Source organism: Pseudochaenichthys georgianus, chromosome 17, assembly GCF_902827115.2.
Source record: "Pseudochaenichthys georgianus chromosome 17, fPseGeo1.2, whole genome shotgun sequence".
Lineage (NCBI taxonomy): Eukaryota > Metazoa > Chordata > Actinopteri > Perciformes > Channichthyidae > Pseudochaenichthys > Pseudochaenichthys georgianus.
The window spans coordinates 33,145,911-33,166,217 of record NC_047519.1 but is presented as its reverse complement, the minus strand read 5'-3'; the positions used below and the strand labels follow the sequence as shown (position 1 = coordinate 33,166,217).

Sequence of the window (20,307 nt, the reverse complement as noted above, 5' to 3'; positions counted from 1 at the left end):
ACAGGTAAAATTAACCACCTTTAACTCTATGGGCTCTATGACCGGTCCGCGCCCGCCACCTCTAAGCGGCGGGCTCCAGCAGGAAAAGCTGGAGGCCGGAAAAGAGTGGGTAGCGCGCCAAAGTAAAAGTGGAACCGAGAGACAGAACGAGAGCAAGAGTCAGACAGACGGACAATTTAGCTGCTGCGGCTTATATGCAGGTGCGCGTTATAGTCCGAAAAGTACGGTAATTGTTTGTGTGGTATTAGTTTAAGCAGACTGTGTTTGTCTATTGTTGTGACTTAGATGAAGATCAGAACACATTTTATGACCAATTTATGCAGAAATCCAGGTAATTCCAAAGGGTTCACATACTTTTGCTTGTAACTGTATAGTCAACAGTAATGTCACAGACAGTATAGTCACAGTTTTTCTCAGCCCTTTATGGAACATTAAGCGGCATGTTTGAATGGTCAGCACCATCAAATCATTTACATTTTAAATGACAACTTTATGTACAAATGTGAATAAAAGTATTTAAAATAACAAATACCTTATCATTTAAGTGTATCATTCTGGCAACAATTACCACTCAATGCCTACACATCTATGATAGTTGTTGACAGATTTGAAGGCCAAATGGATCGTATTGGTTTACAATAGTTTCCTCCCAATATCCAATCCAGTAATTGTTGGTTACACTTACAAACCAAGCATATGTCCAGCCGTTGTGTACTATATTAACATCTAAGTAGGGATCTTTGCTTTAACCCATTAGCTCTATAAAGCCCATTACTACACTGATCTCTGCCATTTCACAACTTGTTACGCTCATTACTCCCTTCTGCCAACCAGCTCTGAACAGCCTCCCTTCCCTTTCCTTCGCTTTCTCTCTTTCCCCCCCCTGCGACCCCTTCCTCCTTCCTTCGTTCATTGAAATTCAAGTGCGAGGAATGCAGGAGGAAGGATATCACATGTGCGTGTTTGTCTTTGCATTCGGGGTTTCCGTTACCCTCAGCACTCTGCTCTGACCAGGCCTTTTCGTACGCCTAATGGTTTCGCAAGATGAAGTCATGGAAGGAGGTCCACGGGAAGAGCAAATCGAACTGATTGATTAAAACCTGTCTTGTTTTCTCCATAAATACAGAAGAGACCAAAATTACATGACAAAAGACGCATCGTCTGATCTGTTTTCTACGAGCGGTTTGCTGGAAGAAGTAACTGTTTTAAGAAAGTGTGCAAAAGTTATTTCCTTTTAATTAAAAACACTTTGTTTCAAGCGCTTTAGTTTTGCCTTAGAGTTGCCAGTTTCTTGCTAGATATAAATGTGTTTATCTGTCATCACGGGACATGACTTTAGCATTGCCGCCATGGGTTTTGATACAAATGAACAAAGAACAAACGGTTTTTAAAATCAATTTCAAACACAGTATTCATATTTTTAACTTGACTAATTCGTCTTACGACTTTGTTTCCCCAGATACCTAAGGTTGTGGACAGCCGCTCCGAGGGGATTGACCTAAACAACTGGGGTCAGGTTCTTAAGACGACCTCGGAGAACATCCAAGTTGTAAGTGCTCCAAAGTCCATCAATCCTTCCTCTCTTCTTCTGCTCAGTCCTGCAGGATCAGACGCAGCAGTATTTTTAGTCCTACAGGAAACTCGCCTCTTCCGCTGCTCCCAGTTTGAGAATCGCTCACAGAAGAGGCTGAGTGATGGGCTCAACAATGTGGGGTGTGCATGAGTGTGTTAACAACCCACATGTGAACTCTCAACAGAGATATGTCTTTTGGGATTCACTATATATATGTGTGTGTGTGAGGTTGTGTATATGTGCGATAAGATTGTGTCACACACTAGTTGTGCATTCCATTTTTTCTTTTATATCCATGCAAGTTGATGCAACACAAATCTAAATTGAATAGAACCGAAATGGAACAGGATAGAGGAAAATACAGTAGATGTCGCAAAGTAAATAAAATATTTAATGTGAAAAAGTAGAATATATAGAAGACTATTTGATGAGCTCATCTGTAAAATAAAATAAAAACCCTTTCGAGAAATACTATTTTTCGGCGCTGTGAATTACGTCATCACTGTGGCACACGGTGTAATGGGCTGAATACTCGCATGATATTATACTCAGGGTACTTTCCCAAATGAACAAATACAAAGTACTTTATAACTAATTGTGTTGTACTGCAACACGCTAATCTTCTCACACATTGTATATTTGCAAACATATTTTTACACCATAACCTATGGATTATAATCAATTGCACTTCACCACTCTCTCTTTCTGCCATTTTCCTTAAGCGCAATGCATGATGGTAGATTCACTTATTTTTAGTCCATTGTGGGAGTGCACTCCATAGGGTAAATCAATCTCGCTATACGTTCAGGCAGCACCACAAAAATGCAAACTCACTATGAAGTTAAATGTTGAGGGGTGTGTGTGTGTGTCTTTACCTAAAGGGCAGGGTGTAGGAGAGAGAGTGTGTTGGGGTGTGTGTGTGTGTGTGTGTGGGGGGGGTCGTCAACAGAGAGTGAGAGAGAGACATTCCTTTGAGGTGACACATCCTGTAGGTGGGACCTTCGTATCACCGTGGTGACACAATGGCGAGCCAAATGCTCTCATTACCCACCTCTCCTTCCTTTTCATTTTGTGTGTGTGTGTGTGTGTGTGTGTGTGTGTGTTGTGTGTGTGTGTTGTAATAATAAATAAGGAAAAGGGAGTGAGTAAGAGTGAAATAAATCAGGGGTATAGCAGGCATGTGTATATTCACACGTAAAAGGTTGCTTTGAAGGATGAAGAGCTTAGAAAATCAATGAGTCATTAGCTGCATTGAACTCTGAATAACAGTGTGATTACAGTGTTTTGATAAAGTCTGTTGAGAGATTACATTACATGACGTATTACTTGTTAGACGCTTTTATCCAAAGCGACTTACATACTCAATACTGTGGCTGTGAAGTGTCTTGCCCAGGGACACAACGACATGCTTGCTGACTGCAGTGGGGTTTGAACCTGTGCTACCCTGATCCGAACCCCAATGCACTATCCCACTGTGCCACACGTCTCCCGAGATAAAAACACATGTTCTCATTCACAACACTCCGTTCGATGTCTCACTATGGGATGCGCCTCAACCAAGCGGCAAACTCTGGGGAACAGCCGGGAAGCCAATACGGAAGTGCCACACACTGCAGTTCATACATGGGCCGCTAGGGACTGGCTGCAGAAAGGAGCAATTTCCATAGACCCCCATGTTAAAATGCCCAACTTTACAGCAGAAAGAAACATGTTTCTACCCATGGATGCAATAAATATTATTATCGATATAGTTAGATTCCACCTTCATGATTATGAATCTGTGAGTGAATTGTTTTCTAACGCGACCCTTTTATTTATATTAGGTCTTAAAGTTTTTGCATAAATTAGGGCATGGTCACGTTGATGGACACGTACATGCCTCACTGTCAGCTAACAGCAACTTGTCCACTCTGCTAGGCTACAACGTTAGTTAGTGATAGTACTGTACTTGACCCTTTAGCTTTAGCCGTGTTCGTGGTGATTGTGCCTTTTAGGGAATATTGTTACAAATACCAGACAATTAAAATGTCGTGCTGTGCGCTTGAATGTACTAACAGAACTTCCAAGAAGTCTAAAATGATAATATTATACATGTTAACCCCGTTCGCAGGTGTTTGTGTGCTTGGTAGCTTAGCTTGTTACTTATTAGCCAGCTAAGGACGTAACCCTTTATGCATACATATACATTTTAGTTTATGATTCAGCCTTGGGTAAGACTTTTATAGTCTATGGCTATGACGCCCATAGTGCTAAACGGGAGCAAATGTTAATAGGGGACCCAATTATCCCAGTGGTGGCCGCCGGAGCTAACGGAGCTGCAGGGGGCTAGCTCCAGCCGGGGTCCCGGAGCTAGCCCCCTGCGGCACCGTTAGGTCCGGGCGGTGGAGTCCGTCTTTTCTCAGTGTGAATGACAAGCATTAAGAATAACAAAATATAGCTAATTCTCTTGCAGATTGTCTCATTTGATTATGAATGTAACGTTTATATAGGGGAACTACACTGTTAGCAGTAACTTGGTATGCATGTATTTCATGTTAGCTTAGCTTCTTAGCCTGAGCTAGCTCTGTTTACTTCCAGTTCGGTGGCAGCAGGTCCCGCCTCGGCTCCGCCTCTTTGCCCTTATTTGGAGCAGGCGGGATTAGACTCTGACGTCACAGTCGAGCCGTTAGTGGCCGACTCCGCCTACTAAGGGCTCCACGGCAACTCTGCAGAATGCTATAGGTGACGTCACGGACACTACGTCCATTTATATATACAGTCTATGGCCTCAACGCGTATGCAAACAGAAGCATCAATCTCATTACGCCAATACTGATTGGCTGGTGATCTTGACGTCAACGTCAGGGAATCCACCCACCCTTTAAGTAGCTTGCGCTACGACGCAGCGTCATTCAAACACCTCTTCTCGCTTCAGAGCACATCTCGATTTATCAGTAACCGGGCTAGCTTAACGGTCCACAGACTGAACCCAAAGCTAACATTCGGTCGACGGGCGCTTGCCGGTTACTTTTTTGCTTTGCAAGAAGACTGAGCAATATTAACACACCAGCTAATATTGTAATCTTCCTCGCCGTTTCTTTCTGTCGAAATAACGGTAAGGTTTGATTTTTTCTTCAAGCTAGTTTGTTCTTCCCTCCACACCGACACCACGGTAAAGAGGACGTTCTCTTTTCTCTCTCACACCAGAGGAGACAAAGATTAAAAAAAAAAAAGTTATTAACACACCAGTTAATATTCTTTAAAGAATAAAATCTACACCGTGGCCTTTTTTCCTTTCGGACTAACGGCAAGGTTGGATTTTTTTCTCAGTAACGTACCTGTTACTAGCGTGTCCACTCCACGCCGACACCCCGGCGATCGAAGATGGACCCTTCTCTCCCTCACACCAGAGGAGTCAGGGACTCGGAGGCTCGGCTATGCGGCTGAGGGTTTAAGATGTCAGGCACAGACTCACACCAGGTCTGCTCGTCCTGCCTCGGGCTGGAACACGCCCGGGAGGCTATCGATAACCCCGGCTCGTGCGGGCATTGTACCCGCTTCACCATTAAGAGCCTCCGCCGACGGTTAGCACGCCAAGCTAGCTTGTCGGGACAGGACCCCCTCTTGTCCGCTAGTGCTGCACGATTAATCGAAAAAAGATCGTGATCTCGATTCAGACACCTATGCGATCTCATTTCTAAATTACGGCGATCCTATGACGTCAAGCAGATTTTTTTTTGGGGATTTTTTTTTATTATTCTGCTTCTGAATAATACCAACTTGCAATGTCAATCATACTTAAACGATGTAAAGCAAATATACTCTATACATTTAACATTAAAGTACCATGATCGCATCCAAATGGTAGTGTTCTGTTCCTCTCATGCAGTGTTAACGCTGCAGCCACTAGTGTTGCCAGGAATAAGCAACCAGGTCTATGAAAACAAGCGCAAAATAACATGAGCACTTTAAACCTATATATGTCGGGTCGGCTATTTGAAAATAACCTACAAGCTCACAACCGCAACAACCATTATTACTTACTACCAAGCAACTTTACAGAAAGATAAGCCCAATGTGGCTTATATTAAGTATACCTGGCAACACTCACTGACTGCAGCACGTGAGGGCAGGAGCCGGCAGTATGTTTACAGAAGCGTTAGCATTAGCACTGATTAGCAAAGAGTGACGAGAGCGACTAGTAGTACAAGAAAAACAGAAATTAGTGACACAGTGACGAGGAGGTTGAGGACAATGACAACAACACCGATGAAAATCCCGGTGGCGACTCTGGCGAGAGTGAGAGGGAAGTTGTGCTTGTGCCGAAAAAAGTAGATGGACTGTGCTAGTAGCTAGGCAGCTAGGCTTTATTTACATTTATTCTGAAGCTGTAACTTTATGTTCTGTTCCGTTTTTAAATTCAGTACTGACTGCAGTATTTAAGTTAATCCTTTTGATTCAGTGACATTACTACTCAGTGGAGTCTAGCACTTTGTTTAAGTTTATGTTTTTTTCAGTACAAGAACCTTTAAGTGCAGTAGTTGAACTGGGTGCTAGCCGGCTAGGCTTTTTTTAATATTATTATTCTAAAGCTGTGACTGTTTTGTTTTTATATTCAGCACTGTGGTGAGGTATTTTGAGTAACTGAAGTGCATTCCTCCCTGTAACAAACAGGTTGGTGTTGTTGTACAGTAGTTGGGTGTCCTGTCACTGTGGACAGGTATAAAGCTGCAACAATTCTATTTTTTATGTTCAGCACTCAGGCAACAGCAATATCTTTATTTTAGTTACTGTATGTTTTGTTACCGGAGAGACTTAAGTTTAAGTCAAGCACTTTGTTTAAAGCCACAGTAGTTGGCTGTCAAATTCATTTTAGTTACTCTATGTTTTTGCTACAAGAAGAAACTGAGACTTGGATTTAAGTCCAGCACTTTGATGTTGATGGTGTCTGTTTAAAGCCACAATAGTTCGCTCCAGGTTCCACATTTTGAATGTAGTAATGTTTGTTCAGTATTCAGCAACTACAGACTAAAGACAAAGTTATGTTTTTGTTACAAGAGAGACAAATGTTGTCTGTTTAAATTCATTGTACTCACGTGACGTCTAAGAGTAAGAGTGCAATAAATATTTTCATTGAAACGATGAGAATCGTGATCTCAATTCTTATGGAGGAAAATCGTGATTCACATTTGAGCAAGAATCGTGCAGCACTAATGTCCACTGATTCGCCGGCCGGCAATCAAGACATGGTGGTGTCCGCTGCAGAGATTGAGCCCCGCGCTGTGTCAGACTGGGGCTCAACAACAGCGACAGCCGCTGAACCGGAGCCCCACGCCGTTTCAGGCTGGGACCCGGTGGCGGCAAGAGCCGCGAGAGCTGGGGCTCCCAATTGGACCTCACCATGGTTCCACCCGCGGAGGATGTCCGGGAGTTGGATTATATGGAGGACGAAGAGGATACCTCTGAGTTCCTCCTGTCTGACTCGGATGAGGATGACATCTTCGTTTCATCGGCTCAGGCTGCAAAGCCGGGAGCGATGTCCGCTCCCCCGGGCGAGAGCACACCAGCTTCGCCCGTCCTAAGCATGGACTTGCAGGTCGTGTGTCAACGCGCTGCGTCCAGGCTGGACATCCCATGGCCTGAAGTGGCCAAGGAGACCTCCAGATCTCGCTACGAGGGGAAGAACTTGCCCCAAGCAGCGAGGACGAAGAGGCAGCTCCTTCCAGTCTTTCCGGAGATGCTGGACGAGGTGTCGGTCTCGTGGAGAGACCGTCCCTTTAGCAACAAGGCCCCAATCCAGGGTGCCTCCTCCCTGGACTGTGACGGTATGGAGAGGCTCGGCCTGCTCCGCATGCCGCCCATGGAACCGCTGGTGGCAGCCCACCTCCAACCGAGGCTGGCTTCGACACCGAGCAGGAACCCCATGCTACCGGCAAAGGCAGACCGGTTCCAGTCAGCGATGACAGAACGGGCCTATAAAGCCGCAGCTTTGTCCGCCAGGGCACTCAACGTCTCCTCGCTGCTGACCGCCTACCAGGCGGAGCGCTGCGAAGACATGTCGAGCAAACCTGAGCCTGCCGTGTGGGACGAGATCACAGCGATCACGGACATTTGCCTCCGTGTGCAGCGCTGTGCAGTCCAAGCCACGGGAATGATGGTGGTACAGGAGAGAGCCAGGTGGCTCAACCTGACCAACCTTCCAGACCGGGAACAAGAGGATGTTCTGGACATGCCTATTGTTCCCGAGGGCATATTTGGCTCTGCTCTAGCTTCAATGCAGCTGAGGTGCGAGTCAAAAAGGAAGGGAGACGAGGCTCTCCAGCTCTGTCTCCCCTGAAGGGTCCAGCCGCCACCTCCAATGGTCCCACGGCAGGCCTTCACTCAAGCTGTCTCACGTACCCGGTTCAAAATACCAAAGCAGCAGAGACCGCAGCCCGTCCCGGGTCCCCAGCCCAGGCACGAGGCAAGAGGGAGCTGGCCAAGAAAAACCTCCGGTTCCGGCAGCTGCCGCTCAGGCGCAGCCGACCCAGGTCTTCAGCCACCAGGCGAGGAAGAAGAAGCGGGCGGCCTGACAGCCTCCTCTCCTCTCCTCGATGAAGGAGCTGGAAGTTCCCTGTTCCCCAGCTCCAGAGCACGTTCCAGTGTTGGATGCTCATGTGTTTTCGGGGTGCCACCATGCCCCCATCTTCCCGCCGCCTCGAGTGATGCCAGAACGTCATCCTCAAGTTTGCGCCATCAGGGAAATGGACTTAACATCGAAGACAGCAAGTTCCGCTGCCTGTTTAAGTCACACAAACACATGTCATCATTGTTGTTTCAAAATAAATCATTTTCCACTGTCGTTTCCAGGCTTGAAGCCAAGGGCGCAGTCAATAAAAATGAAAAGAAAAACAATAAAAACAATAAACAGTCTGTCGTCTGCCCCTCTTTTGAGAGCGGCTACGGCCTCTCTCAAAAGGTGGACAATAGACGGGATTGTGAAGGCACCACCGCCACGCGCATGCACAGTGTCGGCCGGGGTTGTCAACCTGGGGTACCACCGTGTTCAGACACTAGAGGGCCCCATAACACAACAAATAGAGACACTGAGGGCAGACGACAGATCTGTGACATCTCCGCTCGCTTTGAGAAGCGAAAAGTGGAGGATACTCACAGATTCTGCTAGTGTTGCCCCGTGTTACTGTTAAGACAGTAACACGGGGCTACAGGCTCCAATTCGCTGTCACCCCCCCTCACTTCTCGGGCATTCTGTATTCACAGGCCCGGGGAGAGTCGGCCCATATTCTAAAGCAAGAGATTTTCTCGCTACTAGAAAAGAAGGCTATATCGATAATACCCGCCGAACAGAGTCAGAGCGGCTTTTATTCCAAGTATTTCCTCGTTCCCAAACGAGGAGGGAACGGAATTCGGCCTAGACTAGATTTGAGAGCTCTGAACAAATATCTCAAAAGATACAAATTCAGAATGCTCACTCACACATCTCTTTTGCGTCTCGTGCGCCAAAACGACTGGTTCACATCAGTCGACCTGAAAGATGCGTATTTCCACGTCCGAGAATATTACCCACACAGGAAATATCTGAGGTTCGCCTTTCAGGGTGTCTGTTACGAGTACAGAGTACTTCCCTTCGGTCTGTCTCTCAGCCCGCGAGTGTTTGTACGGTGTACGGAAGCCGCGATAGCCCCGTTAAGACAACAGGGTATTCGCCTGGCAACTTATCTGGACGATTGGCTCCTTCTCGCACAGTCGGAGCAAGAGGCTATTACGCAGACGAATGTCCTCGTAAAACACCTGCTCGACCTGGGTTTCGTAAAAAAAACACAGAAAAGAGCATATTGTCTCCAGCCCAGACTGTACTCTTCCTGGGCCTACGCCTGAATTCGGTGTCCTTTACAGCCCGCATGTCAGCAGAGACAGTGAAAGCCTTCAGGGCTTGCCTCGCTCATTTCTAGCCACGCAAATATGTTCTCTTCAGGTCATGTCTGCAGTTGCTGGGGCTCATGGCGTCAGCCATTCTGGTGGTACGACTGGGACGCTTACACATGAGGGAGTTTCAGCGCTGGGTTGCTGCCCTCAGATTGGACCCCACGCGTCATGGCGTGCGGAGAGTGATGGTCACTATGAAATGCGTAATGGCACTGCGTCACTGGCTGCACCCGACTTTTATAGTATGGGGCGTGCCTATGGGTGCTGTCCTATCGCGGAAGGTGGTCACCACAGACGCATGTCTGACGGGCTGGGGGGGTATATACGAAGGTCGACCTGTGAGGGGTCTCTGGAGCAGAGACCCAACGGTCACACATAAATTATTTCATTTCATTTCAAACCTTTATTTATACAGATAAAATCCCATTGAGATCATTGATCTCTTTTCCAAGGGAGACCTGCTCAAGTAGTTCCACATGAAACATAAAAACATAAATAGAACAACAAAAGGACATCATACAGCATCATTTACAAAATAATCCACATAAACAGGTACCAATAGCTTCTGATTGACTAGCATCCAACCGAGCTTTAAAAACATTTAGTGGCACCAGATTGTTCAGTTTCCATTTAATTTGCAGACTATTCCAAGACAGAGGAGCTGCGCATCTAAAAGCTGTCTTCCCTAAGACAGTCCTAGCAGTTGGAACATTTAATAAAACCACAGCATTCGATCTCAGGCAGTAGCCACTTACAATTTTCCGTGAGATCAGGGAGCAGATATAAGATGGAAGTTTCCCTAACATGGCTTTGTATATAAAAATGTACCAGTGAATGAGCCTCCGTACAGTTAGTGAAAGCAAACCAGCCCTTGCATACAGGGTACAGTGATGGGTTAATGCTGTACAGTTTGTGTGTTTGTGTGATACGCAGCATCTAACTTGACCAGGCAATTGGCAGGTGCATTCATATAGACCAGATCCCCATAGTCCAGCACAGGTCAAAGGTCACAGAGCCTTTTCCTGGCCTCAAGCGAGAAACAGGACTTGTTTCTGAAAAAGAAACCTAGCCTAACCCTCAGTTTTTTTAGCAGGTTATTGACATGAAGTTTAAAAGAGAGACAATCGTCAAGCCAGATTCCAAGGTATTTGTAACAGGCAACAACTTCAAGTTTTGTTCCTTGCATAGTTACAATATCTAAAACAGGCTCTGGTGTCTTTTTTGCTTTTGAAAAGAGCATTACCTTGGTTTTATCCACATTTAAAAGAAGCTTTAACTCAGAGAGCTGAGTCTGAATAATGTTAAAAACAGCCTGTAATTAAACAGCCTCTTTAATGGAGGGACCTGCACAATACATCACAGTATCATCCGCATAAAAATGTAAAGTAGCTTCATCCACATTATCACCTACGCTGTTAATATATATGGAGAATAAAAGTGGTCCTAAAACAGAATCTTGTGGTACACCATTAGAAATGTTTAACCACTCAGAAGACAGTCCATCAAAATGAACACATTGGGACCTTTCAGAGAGGTAGTTCACAAACCACCCCACTGCAAGGCTGGATATGCCAATACTGAGTAGCCTCTGCTTTAAGATGAGATGATCAACGGTGTCAAACGCTTTGGAAAGGTCAATAAACAGAGCTGCTACTTTTGGAATTGTATTTGTGCTGAGGGAGAGGTTAAAAAGAGAAGTAAGAGGTGGAGCAATAAAGTCTGCAGCTATCTTTAAAAAGAAAGAATAAGTTGTCCGGGCCAGCCGGTTTCCTAGGATCTAGCTTGGTTAAGATTTCACGAACAACATCAACAGTAAAAGGGGTAAAACTGAAAGGGTTTTCCAGACCACATTGTTCAGAGTCACGGATTGGAGCGTTCACAGAAGCAGAGTTAGTCACAGAATCAAACATAGAACCGCAGGACACAAAATGCTCATTAAAGCAATTTAGCATAGTGGCCCTGTCCGATATAGGGCCAGATGCTGTGGTAAGGCACGGAGGTAGCTCATTACGGATCTCACCGGTTGATATCGATTTTTATTGCTTTCCAAAATTTCCTAGGATTATTTAGGTTTTCTGTGGTAACTGACAAATAGTACTTCGACTTTGCACTTTTGACATTTGAAGTGAAGCTATTCCTTAGCTGCCTAAAACGCAGCCATTCTATCTCTGAGCCTGATTTCCTAGCCTTTGCCCAGGCCTTGTTTCTCTCATGAAGGAGACTAGACAGCTCAGCAGAAAACCAAGGATTGTTTCGTCCATTCACTCTAAATGTACGCAGGGTGCATGTCTATCAATGATCTCCATAAAACCAAGATAAAAATAAGACCATGCGGTTTCTACATCAGCACACAGATCGATTTTACCCCAATCAAAATCAAACAGATCATGCACAAAACCCTGCTCCACAAAATGTTTTATGTCTCTCTTGATGATAATGCGAGGTTTAACCTTTTGGACCTTAGTGTCCCTAATTGTGGCTACAACACAGTGATCGCTCAGATCCTTTGCAAATACTCCCACAGATGAATATTTATGGGGAACATTAGTTAAAATGAGATCAATTAGGGAGGATTTATTAGGGGACTTAATATTTGGGCGAGTAGGACTGTCCACAATCTGAGTAACATTCAATGAGATACAAAGGTTTTTAAATCCTCTGACACTGCAGTTAACCAGTCCCAGTTAAAATCTCCAAGTAGCACTATTTCCTTGTAGTCTAGTTGTGATAAAAGATTTGCGAGTGAAGACAAGGAGTCTTTGACAGCTGAGGGGGGTCTGTAGCAGCCCACCACCATGACCTGTTGACCCTTTGCCACTTCTATATTTAAGGCTAAACATTCAAATTGCTTACTGATCGATTTGGAAACTAATGTGGTTACACTGAACTTATTCTTAACATAAATTGCAACGCCACCACCTTTATTAGGCCGGTCGGTACGATACACATTAAAACCATTTAAGGCAATGTCAGAGGCCAAAATAGACTTATTTAGCCATGTTTCTGATAAGACAATGACGTCAGCGTCGATTTTGCCCAGATACGGACACAATCTAGTTTACCTAACAGACTGCGCACATTCAAGTGGATGAAACCCAACCCAGACCTAGCTTTAAAATCAGCAGGAGTAGCGATCTGACTATTACTACTGGGCGGACCAGGGTTAGGTTGTACATTTCCTGACAGTAATAACAACAAAAAAAACAGGCATCTTTTCCTCTTAAATGACACACATACATTGTCATCTAATTTAGAAACACCAGAAAAGTCTGCGAGAGTGTGATTAGAGCTTAAGAAGCAGTCCTGAAGAACCATCATCGCAGGAAAATAAAAAAGACAAACATATTTTGTCGAGCAGATTGACTGTGACAAGGCAACCGGTAATTGTTTGAGCAACACATCCGAACCTTTGCAGGGGATGCCCACTGCGGGTGGCAGAACAGACCTGAATCCAGTAGTCTTCTCAGAATGACTAGAGATCTTCTCATAGTCCAAAACAGTTAACAGGCACAGCAGAATCCCGATATGGGCCATTTTCCCAGACCAGCAGAGCATCCAGATAGGCGTGCAAGCAGGCCCGAAATGTGGAGGCGCTCCGTTCTCCTCGCGATATCCCCGGTGCAGAACCTCCTCAGTACAGCAGGATAGGCGAAGCAGGACCAGCTCGAAGCGTAGAGGCGCTCCGGTCTCTCAGCGATATCCCCGTGGTAAAACGACCTCGGCACCGTAGAGCACGACAGGTGGAGCAGGTGGATACAGGCCTCCGCTACAGCAGGTGTAAAGCAGGCCGCAGCCCGAACGCGAAGCCGCTCCGGTCTGTCCGTTACGCCCCCCGGGGTAAAATCTCGCCAGGACAGCAGCACACGACAAGTGGAAGCAGGTCCCTGCCACAGTACAACTGGGCAGGTGGAAAAAGGGGGCCCAAACCACAACGTGCAGCCGCTCCGTCTCTCCGCGACACAATCTGGAGCTTTTAGCGGTGTTCCTCACCCTGAAACGCTTTCTGCCTTTTCTCAGAGGACATCATGTCCTTGTGAGGACAGACAACACGCCAAGGGGGTTTGCGTTCTCTCCAGTTACACATGCTGGCACGTAAACTGATTTTATGGAGCTGCGGACGTCTCCTCTCTCTGAGAGCGACGCACGTACCAGGAGTGATGAACCTCGGGGCGGATCTGCTGTCCAGAGGTGCACCACTATGCAGACTGGACTCTACATCCAATGATTGTGAGTCAGCTGTGGCCAGAGTGAGAGAACAACGCCACACACTTCTCCTGATAGCTCTGCACTGGCCTGCAATGTACTGGCTGGCGGAGATATATCAGCTGCTGTGCGGGCAGCCGTGGCAGCTCCCACTACGCAGGGACATACTGTCTCAGGCGGGGGGGACGATCTTTCACCCACACCCAGAGCGCGGGGCACTATGGGCCTGGCCCGTGAGTGGTACAATCTGAATACAGTGGGGCTCCCTCAGAAGGTGATAAACACTATTCAGAGTGCAAGAGCTTCCTCCACCAGGTCTCTCTATCAATCAATCAATCAATCAATCAATCAATCAATCAATCAATCAATCAATCAATCAATGTTTATTTATATAGCCCAATATCACAAATGTTACATTTGTCTCAGTGGTCTTCACAGTGTGTACAGAATATCAGTATGACAATACGACACCCTCTGTCCTTAGACCCTCACATCGTACAAGGAAAAACTTCCAAAGAAAACCCAGTTTAAAGGGAAAAATGGGAGAAACCTCAGGGAGAGCAACAGAGGAGGGATCCCTCTCCCAGGACGGACAGACGTGCAATAGATGCCGTGTGTAAATTGAAAAGATAATACATTTGCAACATAGGTAGTCCAAATGTTTGGAAATGCATGTGTGTATAATAGGAAGATGAATCCACGAGGATATCCATCCAGGACCTATGATCCAGGACCACAGCCACGACTCAAGATCCAGCGCTCGCGATCCAGGACACAGGACCGCAGGATCATCCATGACTCCGGATCCCAGCGTATATAGACACCAAAAAGAAAGACATTTGGGGAAGCTGGGTTAATCGGAACATGAGTGTACACGGGTATAGACAGAGAGAAGGAAGAAGTAAGATGTTCCCCGACAAACTAAGCCTATATCAGCAAAACTAGGGGCTGAATCTAATCAGCCCTAACTTAAAACATTTATCAAAAAGGAAGGTCTTAAGCGCACTCTTAAAAACGGATAGGGTGTCTGTCGCCCGAACACAAACTGGAAGCTGATTCCACAAATGTGGAGCTTGATAAGAAAAGGCTCTGGCTCCCATTGTACTTTTAGAGATTCTAGGAACAACCAACAACCCTGCATTCTTGGAACGCAATGCCCTAGTAGCACAGTAGGGTATAATGAGTTATTTAAGGTAAGATGGCGCCTGCCCATTAAGGGCTTTGTAGGCGAGAAGAAGAATTTTAAATTCTATCCTGTGTTCTATAGGGAGCCAGTGTAAGGCAGCCAGAACAGGAGTAATGTGGTCCCTTTTCCTAACTCTGGTTAGTACACGAGCCGCAGCATTTTGAATCAGCTGAAGCGACTTGATTGACTTCTTGGTACTCCCTGATAATAAAGAGTTACAATAATCCAGCCTAGAAGTAACAAATGCATGGACTAGTTTCTCTGCATCGTTTTGAGGCAAGATATGCCTGATTTTTGCAATGTTACGTAGATGGAAGTAGGCGGTCCTTGAAATTGATTTTATGTGGGCGTTAAAGGATAAATCCTGATCAAATATAACACCAAGATTCCTTACAGTCTCACTGGAGGCCAAATTAATGCCATCCATAGTTAGTATGTCTTTAGATAATTTGTTTCGTAAATTCTTCGGGCCAAGTACAATAACTTCAGTTTTGGTCGTGTTTAACATCAAAAAGTTTAAGGTCATCCACGTTTTTAAGTCCTTAAGGCAGTCTTGAATTTTATTTAGATGATTAATTTCATCAGGCTTGATTGATAAATATAGTTGAGTATCATCCGCATAACAATGAAAGTTTACAGAATGATTCCTTATAATATTGCCTAACGGAAGCATATATAATGTGAACAAAATAGGTCCGAGCACTGAGCCCTGTGGCACTCCATGGCTAACTTTGGTTTGCGTGGAAGATTCATCGTTAACACGTACAATGACTGTAAGTGGAGGGTGTTTGAGGAGTGGTGCCTTCAAGAAGGACACATCTCTTTTCAATGTCCTGTCGGGGTGATTTTATCATTTCTACAGGACTTAATTGATAAACACAGAGCTTTCTCTACGATCAAAGTGTACCTGGCTGCTATTGCTGCATGCCATGTGGGCTTTGAGGGAAAGACGGCTTTCCAACATCCTTTGGTCTGCCGTTTTATGAAATTGGCTTGGAGGCTCCTCCCTGTTTCCAGGGCACTGGTGCCCTTATGGGACTTGGCAGTGGTTTTAGATGGGCTCACTCGACCTAAATTTGAACCCCTGGAAGAACCTGACATGAAACACCTGTCACTCAAGACAGTGCTGTTACTGGCTCTGGCATCTGCCAAGCGAGTCAGTGACATGCATGCGCTCTCTGTACATCCTTCATGCACTCAGTTTGCCCCGGGGCAAACGAGAGTGTTGCTGAAGCCCAACCCTGCCTTTATACCTAAGGTGGTTGGCTCATGTACCACCATTGACATTGTGGCATTTCCGCCGCCGCTGTGTTCCTCTGAGGAACAGCGGCCGAATTTGCTGTGTCCAGTTCGTGCTTTACGCATCTATATGGACAGGTTAAAAGAGTTTTGTTGTAATGACCATCTCTTTATATCCTGGGCTAACCCTCAGAAGGGCAAGCTCGTTACCAGGCAACGGCTCTCCCACTGGATTGTGGAAGCGATTGCTCTGGCTTATACGAGTCAGGGTTTGCAGGCACCAACGGGCCTGCATGCTCATTCTACTCGTGGACTGGCTACATCCTGGGCTTTGTTCAAGGGTGTTTCCATCCAAGACATTTGTGCAGCAGCGAGCTGGTCCTCGCTGCTCACTTTTGTCTGCTTTTACAGGCTAGATGTCTCTGCTGCAAGTGTGGCCCGCGCAGTGCTGTGTCCCGTGTTGAGACAGTGTCACGCCCTAGCTCAAGGACGGACAAAGGAAGGAGACCACACATGATTCATCCAATTGAAGTGCATTTATTTAAAGAAACTAAATTAACTATGAAGTCAGTTAATCAGTAATGTGTGTAGTGTGTGGGTGTGTGAACATGCATCAGTATATAAAGAAAGACCAAACAAACTAAGGTCCAGTAGAGCCAAGCAACCCAAGAGGAGAGAGAGACTGACTGCTCAGGCACCCATACTTGTAGCTGAGCAGTCAACCCAAATCAGGTGTCAGCAATCTCTCCTGATTTGGGGAGTGGCTAACCAGGGACCTGAGTCTAAGGCCTAGGGGCCGTCACAACAGAGTTCTACCTGTTAAGTTCTGGTTGTTTTTGGTGATTTTCGAGATAAGCATGTCTAGCAATACGGGAGTTTCAATATCCCATAGTGAGACATCGAACGGAGTGTTATGAATGAGAACTATAGGTTACTTACGTAACCCCAGTCCTCAGAGTAACATGAAGTGAGATGTCTCACCAGACGGCCCTTCTTGCTAAGGCGAAGCGAGAAGAGGTGCTTATTTTGAATGACGCTGCGTCGTAGCGCAAGCTACTTAAAGGGTGGGTGGATTCCCTGACGTTGACGTCAAGATCACCAGCCGATCAGGATTGGCGTAATGAGATTGATGCTTCTGTTTGCATACGCGTTGAGGTATGTCCCATAGTGAGACATCTCACTTCATGTTACTCTGAGACTGGGGTTACGTAAGTAACCTATAGTTCCTTGTGAGGCCTCAACACCACTGAAAACCTGATGCCTTATGATATCATTTAAACATTTGAAACAGGCATTTCTCGGATTTGAGGACATTTCAGGTTGATTTAATAATGTGATTTTATCTTTCGATAAATATGTTACTCACCGACAAAAAACGAAAACACTGAACTACGATTTCTGACACACTGCCAACTATTTATTTTTAAAGGAAATGATACAGGCATGGAGAAACGCACTTGGATGAAGCTATTTTTGTTCTATCAATAGGAGGATATTTAGCCGCCCTCAGACTATCCTCATCGTGTGAGTAGAGGCGTACGTCCAACATGTCTGCTTATCTTTCTAACTATTGTTTTCTAGTGATTGTTTATGTTTTTCCATTCACACAGTATATGAAGGACATAAATATCCCTTCTCTGTTGATCATTATCTGACAAAAGGTCAAATAGCTCAAGGCTAATTAATTACACGCAACATAATTTAGGATGACATTTAACCCACATTGATCAACAGATTATCAGGAATAAAGGAATTTTTAAATCAAGGGGACAACTGGTCTGGGTTCCTTTCAAAGGCGTATCGTTTTTTTATTCTCATCTACAGCACACAAGCTTTGGTCGTTTGGCCAGCAACATAAGACATGTGACAGTAACGACTTATTCTCTTAAATCATGTAACTCCATGCCAACATGTCAATATATTGACACTGTTTTTTGACATAATTGCACAATGACCTTTTTGTGAGGATGTTTCAGACTTTTGCTATTCAAATATCTTTCATTTAAAGGTTCCATGTCATGGCCATTTCTACTGATCATAATTCCATTGTTGAGGACTACTAGGATAGATTTACATTGTTCAATGTTCCAACATCACATTGGTTTCTCAAACAGCATCTCTGTATAGTATGTGTATTCACCATAGACTGTATATATAAATATTATTATTCACTCTGGCCTAAACGGCGTGTTGGAGGTCCTGCCCCCCCTCCCTGTATGAGCCCACTGTGCTCTGATTGGTCAGCTCGCCCACTCTGTTCTGATGAGTCCACCACCGTTACAGCAGAACATCAGTGACTATGTGTTACAATGGCGTTAGCAACCAGAAAATGACACCAGTAATGGCAAACAGATGAGAATGGTGCCGTGTTGGCGGGACGTTGCGGTGCCCGCTGCTGTGAGGAGCGGACAGTGTGAGCTGTATTACTGGTGTCGTTTCCTGGTTGCTGCGTGGGGTCTGCGAGACAGCGAGACATCGCGAAACTCAGCCTGATATGAGTGAACACCATGGACTCGGGAAGGGGGGGGGGGCTGCATCACCCCCATCTGCGAGGCTCCACTATTTACCTATAACCTCAATTGTGGATTAGAATGTTAATTAGCACATGTTAGCATGCTAAAACTAAAAACTAAGATGGTTGTGCTATCATCAGCATGCTACCCATTGTGAGCATGTTAACATGTTGACCTTAGCATTTAGCCGAGCTGCTAGCAGGCTGCAGACAAGAGGTGAGAATATCATGTATTTGTGTTTTAGCCCTGATGCTTACTGTAGATGCCTTCCATGTTTGAAGACTTGAATCTAATGTTTTTGCCACACGTGAAGAACAACACGAGTGAAAGTAGGCATGCTCACCTGAACAGATACACTCTTAAGTTGTTATGGACCATGCATAGGGGTAATGTAGGTCAAGATGACATGATGATCGCTGTGACAATCTCTCTAATCTGTCCCTCTATGGTTTTACAGCTGATGAAGCAGGAGAGCTCTCAGGATCTCCTGAAGGTGGTTTCCGCTCTGTTTCAAGCCGAGGGTTCCCCCACATTCAGCCAGATGATGTCCAGTGTGTCGCAGCTCTTCTGTGGATACCCAGAGGGAGGGGGCTCTAAGGTGCTGTCCTTCAACTGGTATGAGGACAACAACTACAAAATGTTTCTGGGGGTCAATGCCACCAAGACGCGACACTATGTCTATGACGACTCTGCCAGTAAGTGAAGAAGTGTTAACTATCTCTATATAATTTTTACTGTGATAAATAATATAATAATAATACAAAATTGCACTTTCCCTTTAATAGCTTTGGCTGTTAGCATATGAGATACATACATTTATATGTATCTCTTTAATTGCCAGTTGTTGTTCACTTGTTGTTAATTATGCAAATAGAGAGTACATTTGAATTAAAAAGATAAAAGTTAACTATACTGCAACTTTGGAATATTACTTAACTTCAACAAGGGAAAGCAAAAGGTATTTAATCCAAAGGTGTGATACATTTTCTTTTTCTGGAATGTTTCAAATTATTTTTTAATTTGTTTAGCCTCTCTCTTTGTATTGAGGAACAATAGTGATAAACAAGAGCACAATCATCAGCTACATTTGCATACTTATCACCTATGAATATTTAAATTGTCAATGTTTTTAGCACTTTATATTGAAAACATGTTCAGAATTAATGAAGTGTTAAATTGGTCACAGCTTTTCTTACATTTCAACAGTTCTTTTAATCCATGCAAGTGCTTAACAGATGACATTTGTTCTCCATTACGAAGCTGTTGAATAACTAACTTATCATACATGACTGTCAATAACTTAATTGATATCTTCTAAATGCTACCTTTGTGGACATAAGACAGTTCCACATGAGGCTTCATCTCGTTTGTATATATATTTTCTTCTTCTTCTAATCTCATTTTCTTTTGCAATTTTCTACCATTAGGTCCCTCCTGCAACGCGCTGATGGAAACCCTGGAGTCCAACCCTGTGACAAAAATTGTGTGGAATTCAGTCAAGCCCCTGCTGATGGGAAAGATCCTGTACACCCCCGACTCCCCTGCCGTCCACAAGATATTAAAGAGTGTAAGAGAGAAAACCCCCTCTAAGTCTCTCTCCTCCCTTTTTGTGTCCTTCTCCATTTATTGTACTATTCTACATATATGTGTTTATCTATCCGATCGCCCACCCTTCTTAGGAATGAGCT

At 44.9% G+C, this 20,307-nt stretch overlaps 1 protein-coding gene across 1 annotated transcript in view; it reads left to right on the top strand.

Moving 5' to 3' along the window:
* Positions 1-20,307, top strand: part of LOC117462943 (retinal-specific phospholipid-transporting ATPase ABCA4-like) — a 58,594-nt gene that overhangs the window by 6,603 nt on the left and 31,684 nt on the right. The window contains exons 7-10 of the mRNA XM_034105316.2: positions 1,460-1,546; positions 13,982-13,996; positions 19,089-19,314; positions 20,047-20,186. Coding sequence (XP_033961207.1) covers positions 1,460-1,546; positions 13,982-13,996; positions 19,089-19,314; positions 20,047-20,186 — 468 coding nt within the window. The remainder of the gene's footprint in view (positions 1-1,459; positions 1,547-13,981; positions 13,997-19,088; positions 19,315-20,046; positions 20,187-20,307) is intronic.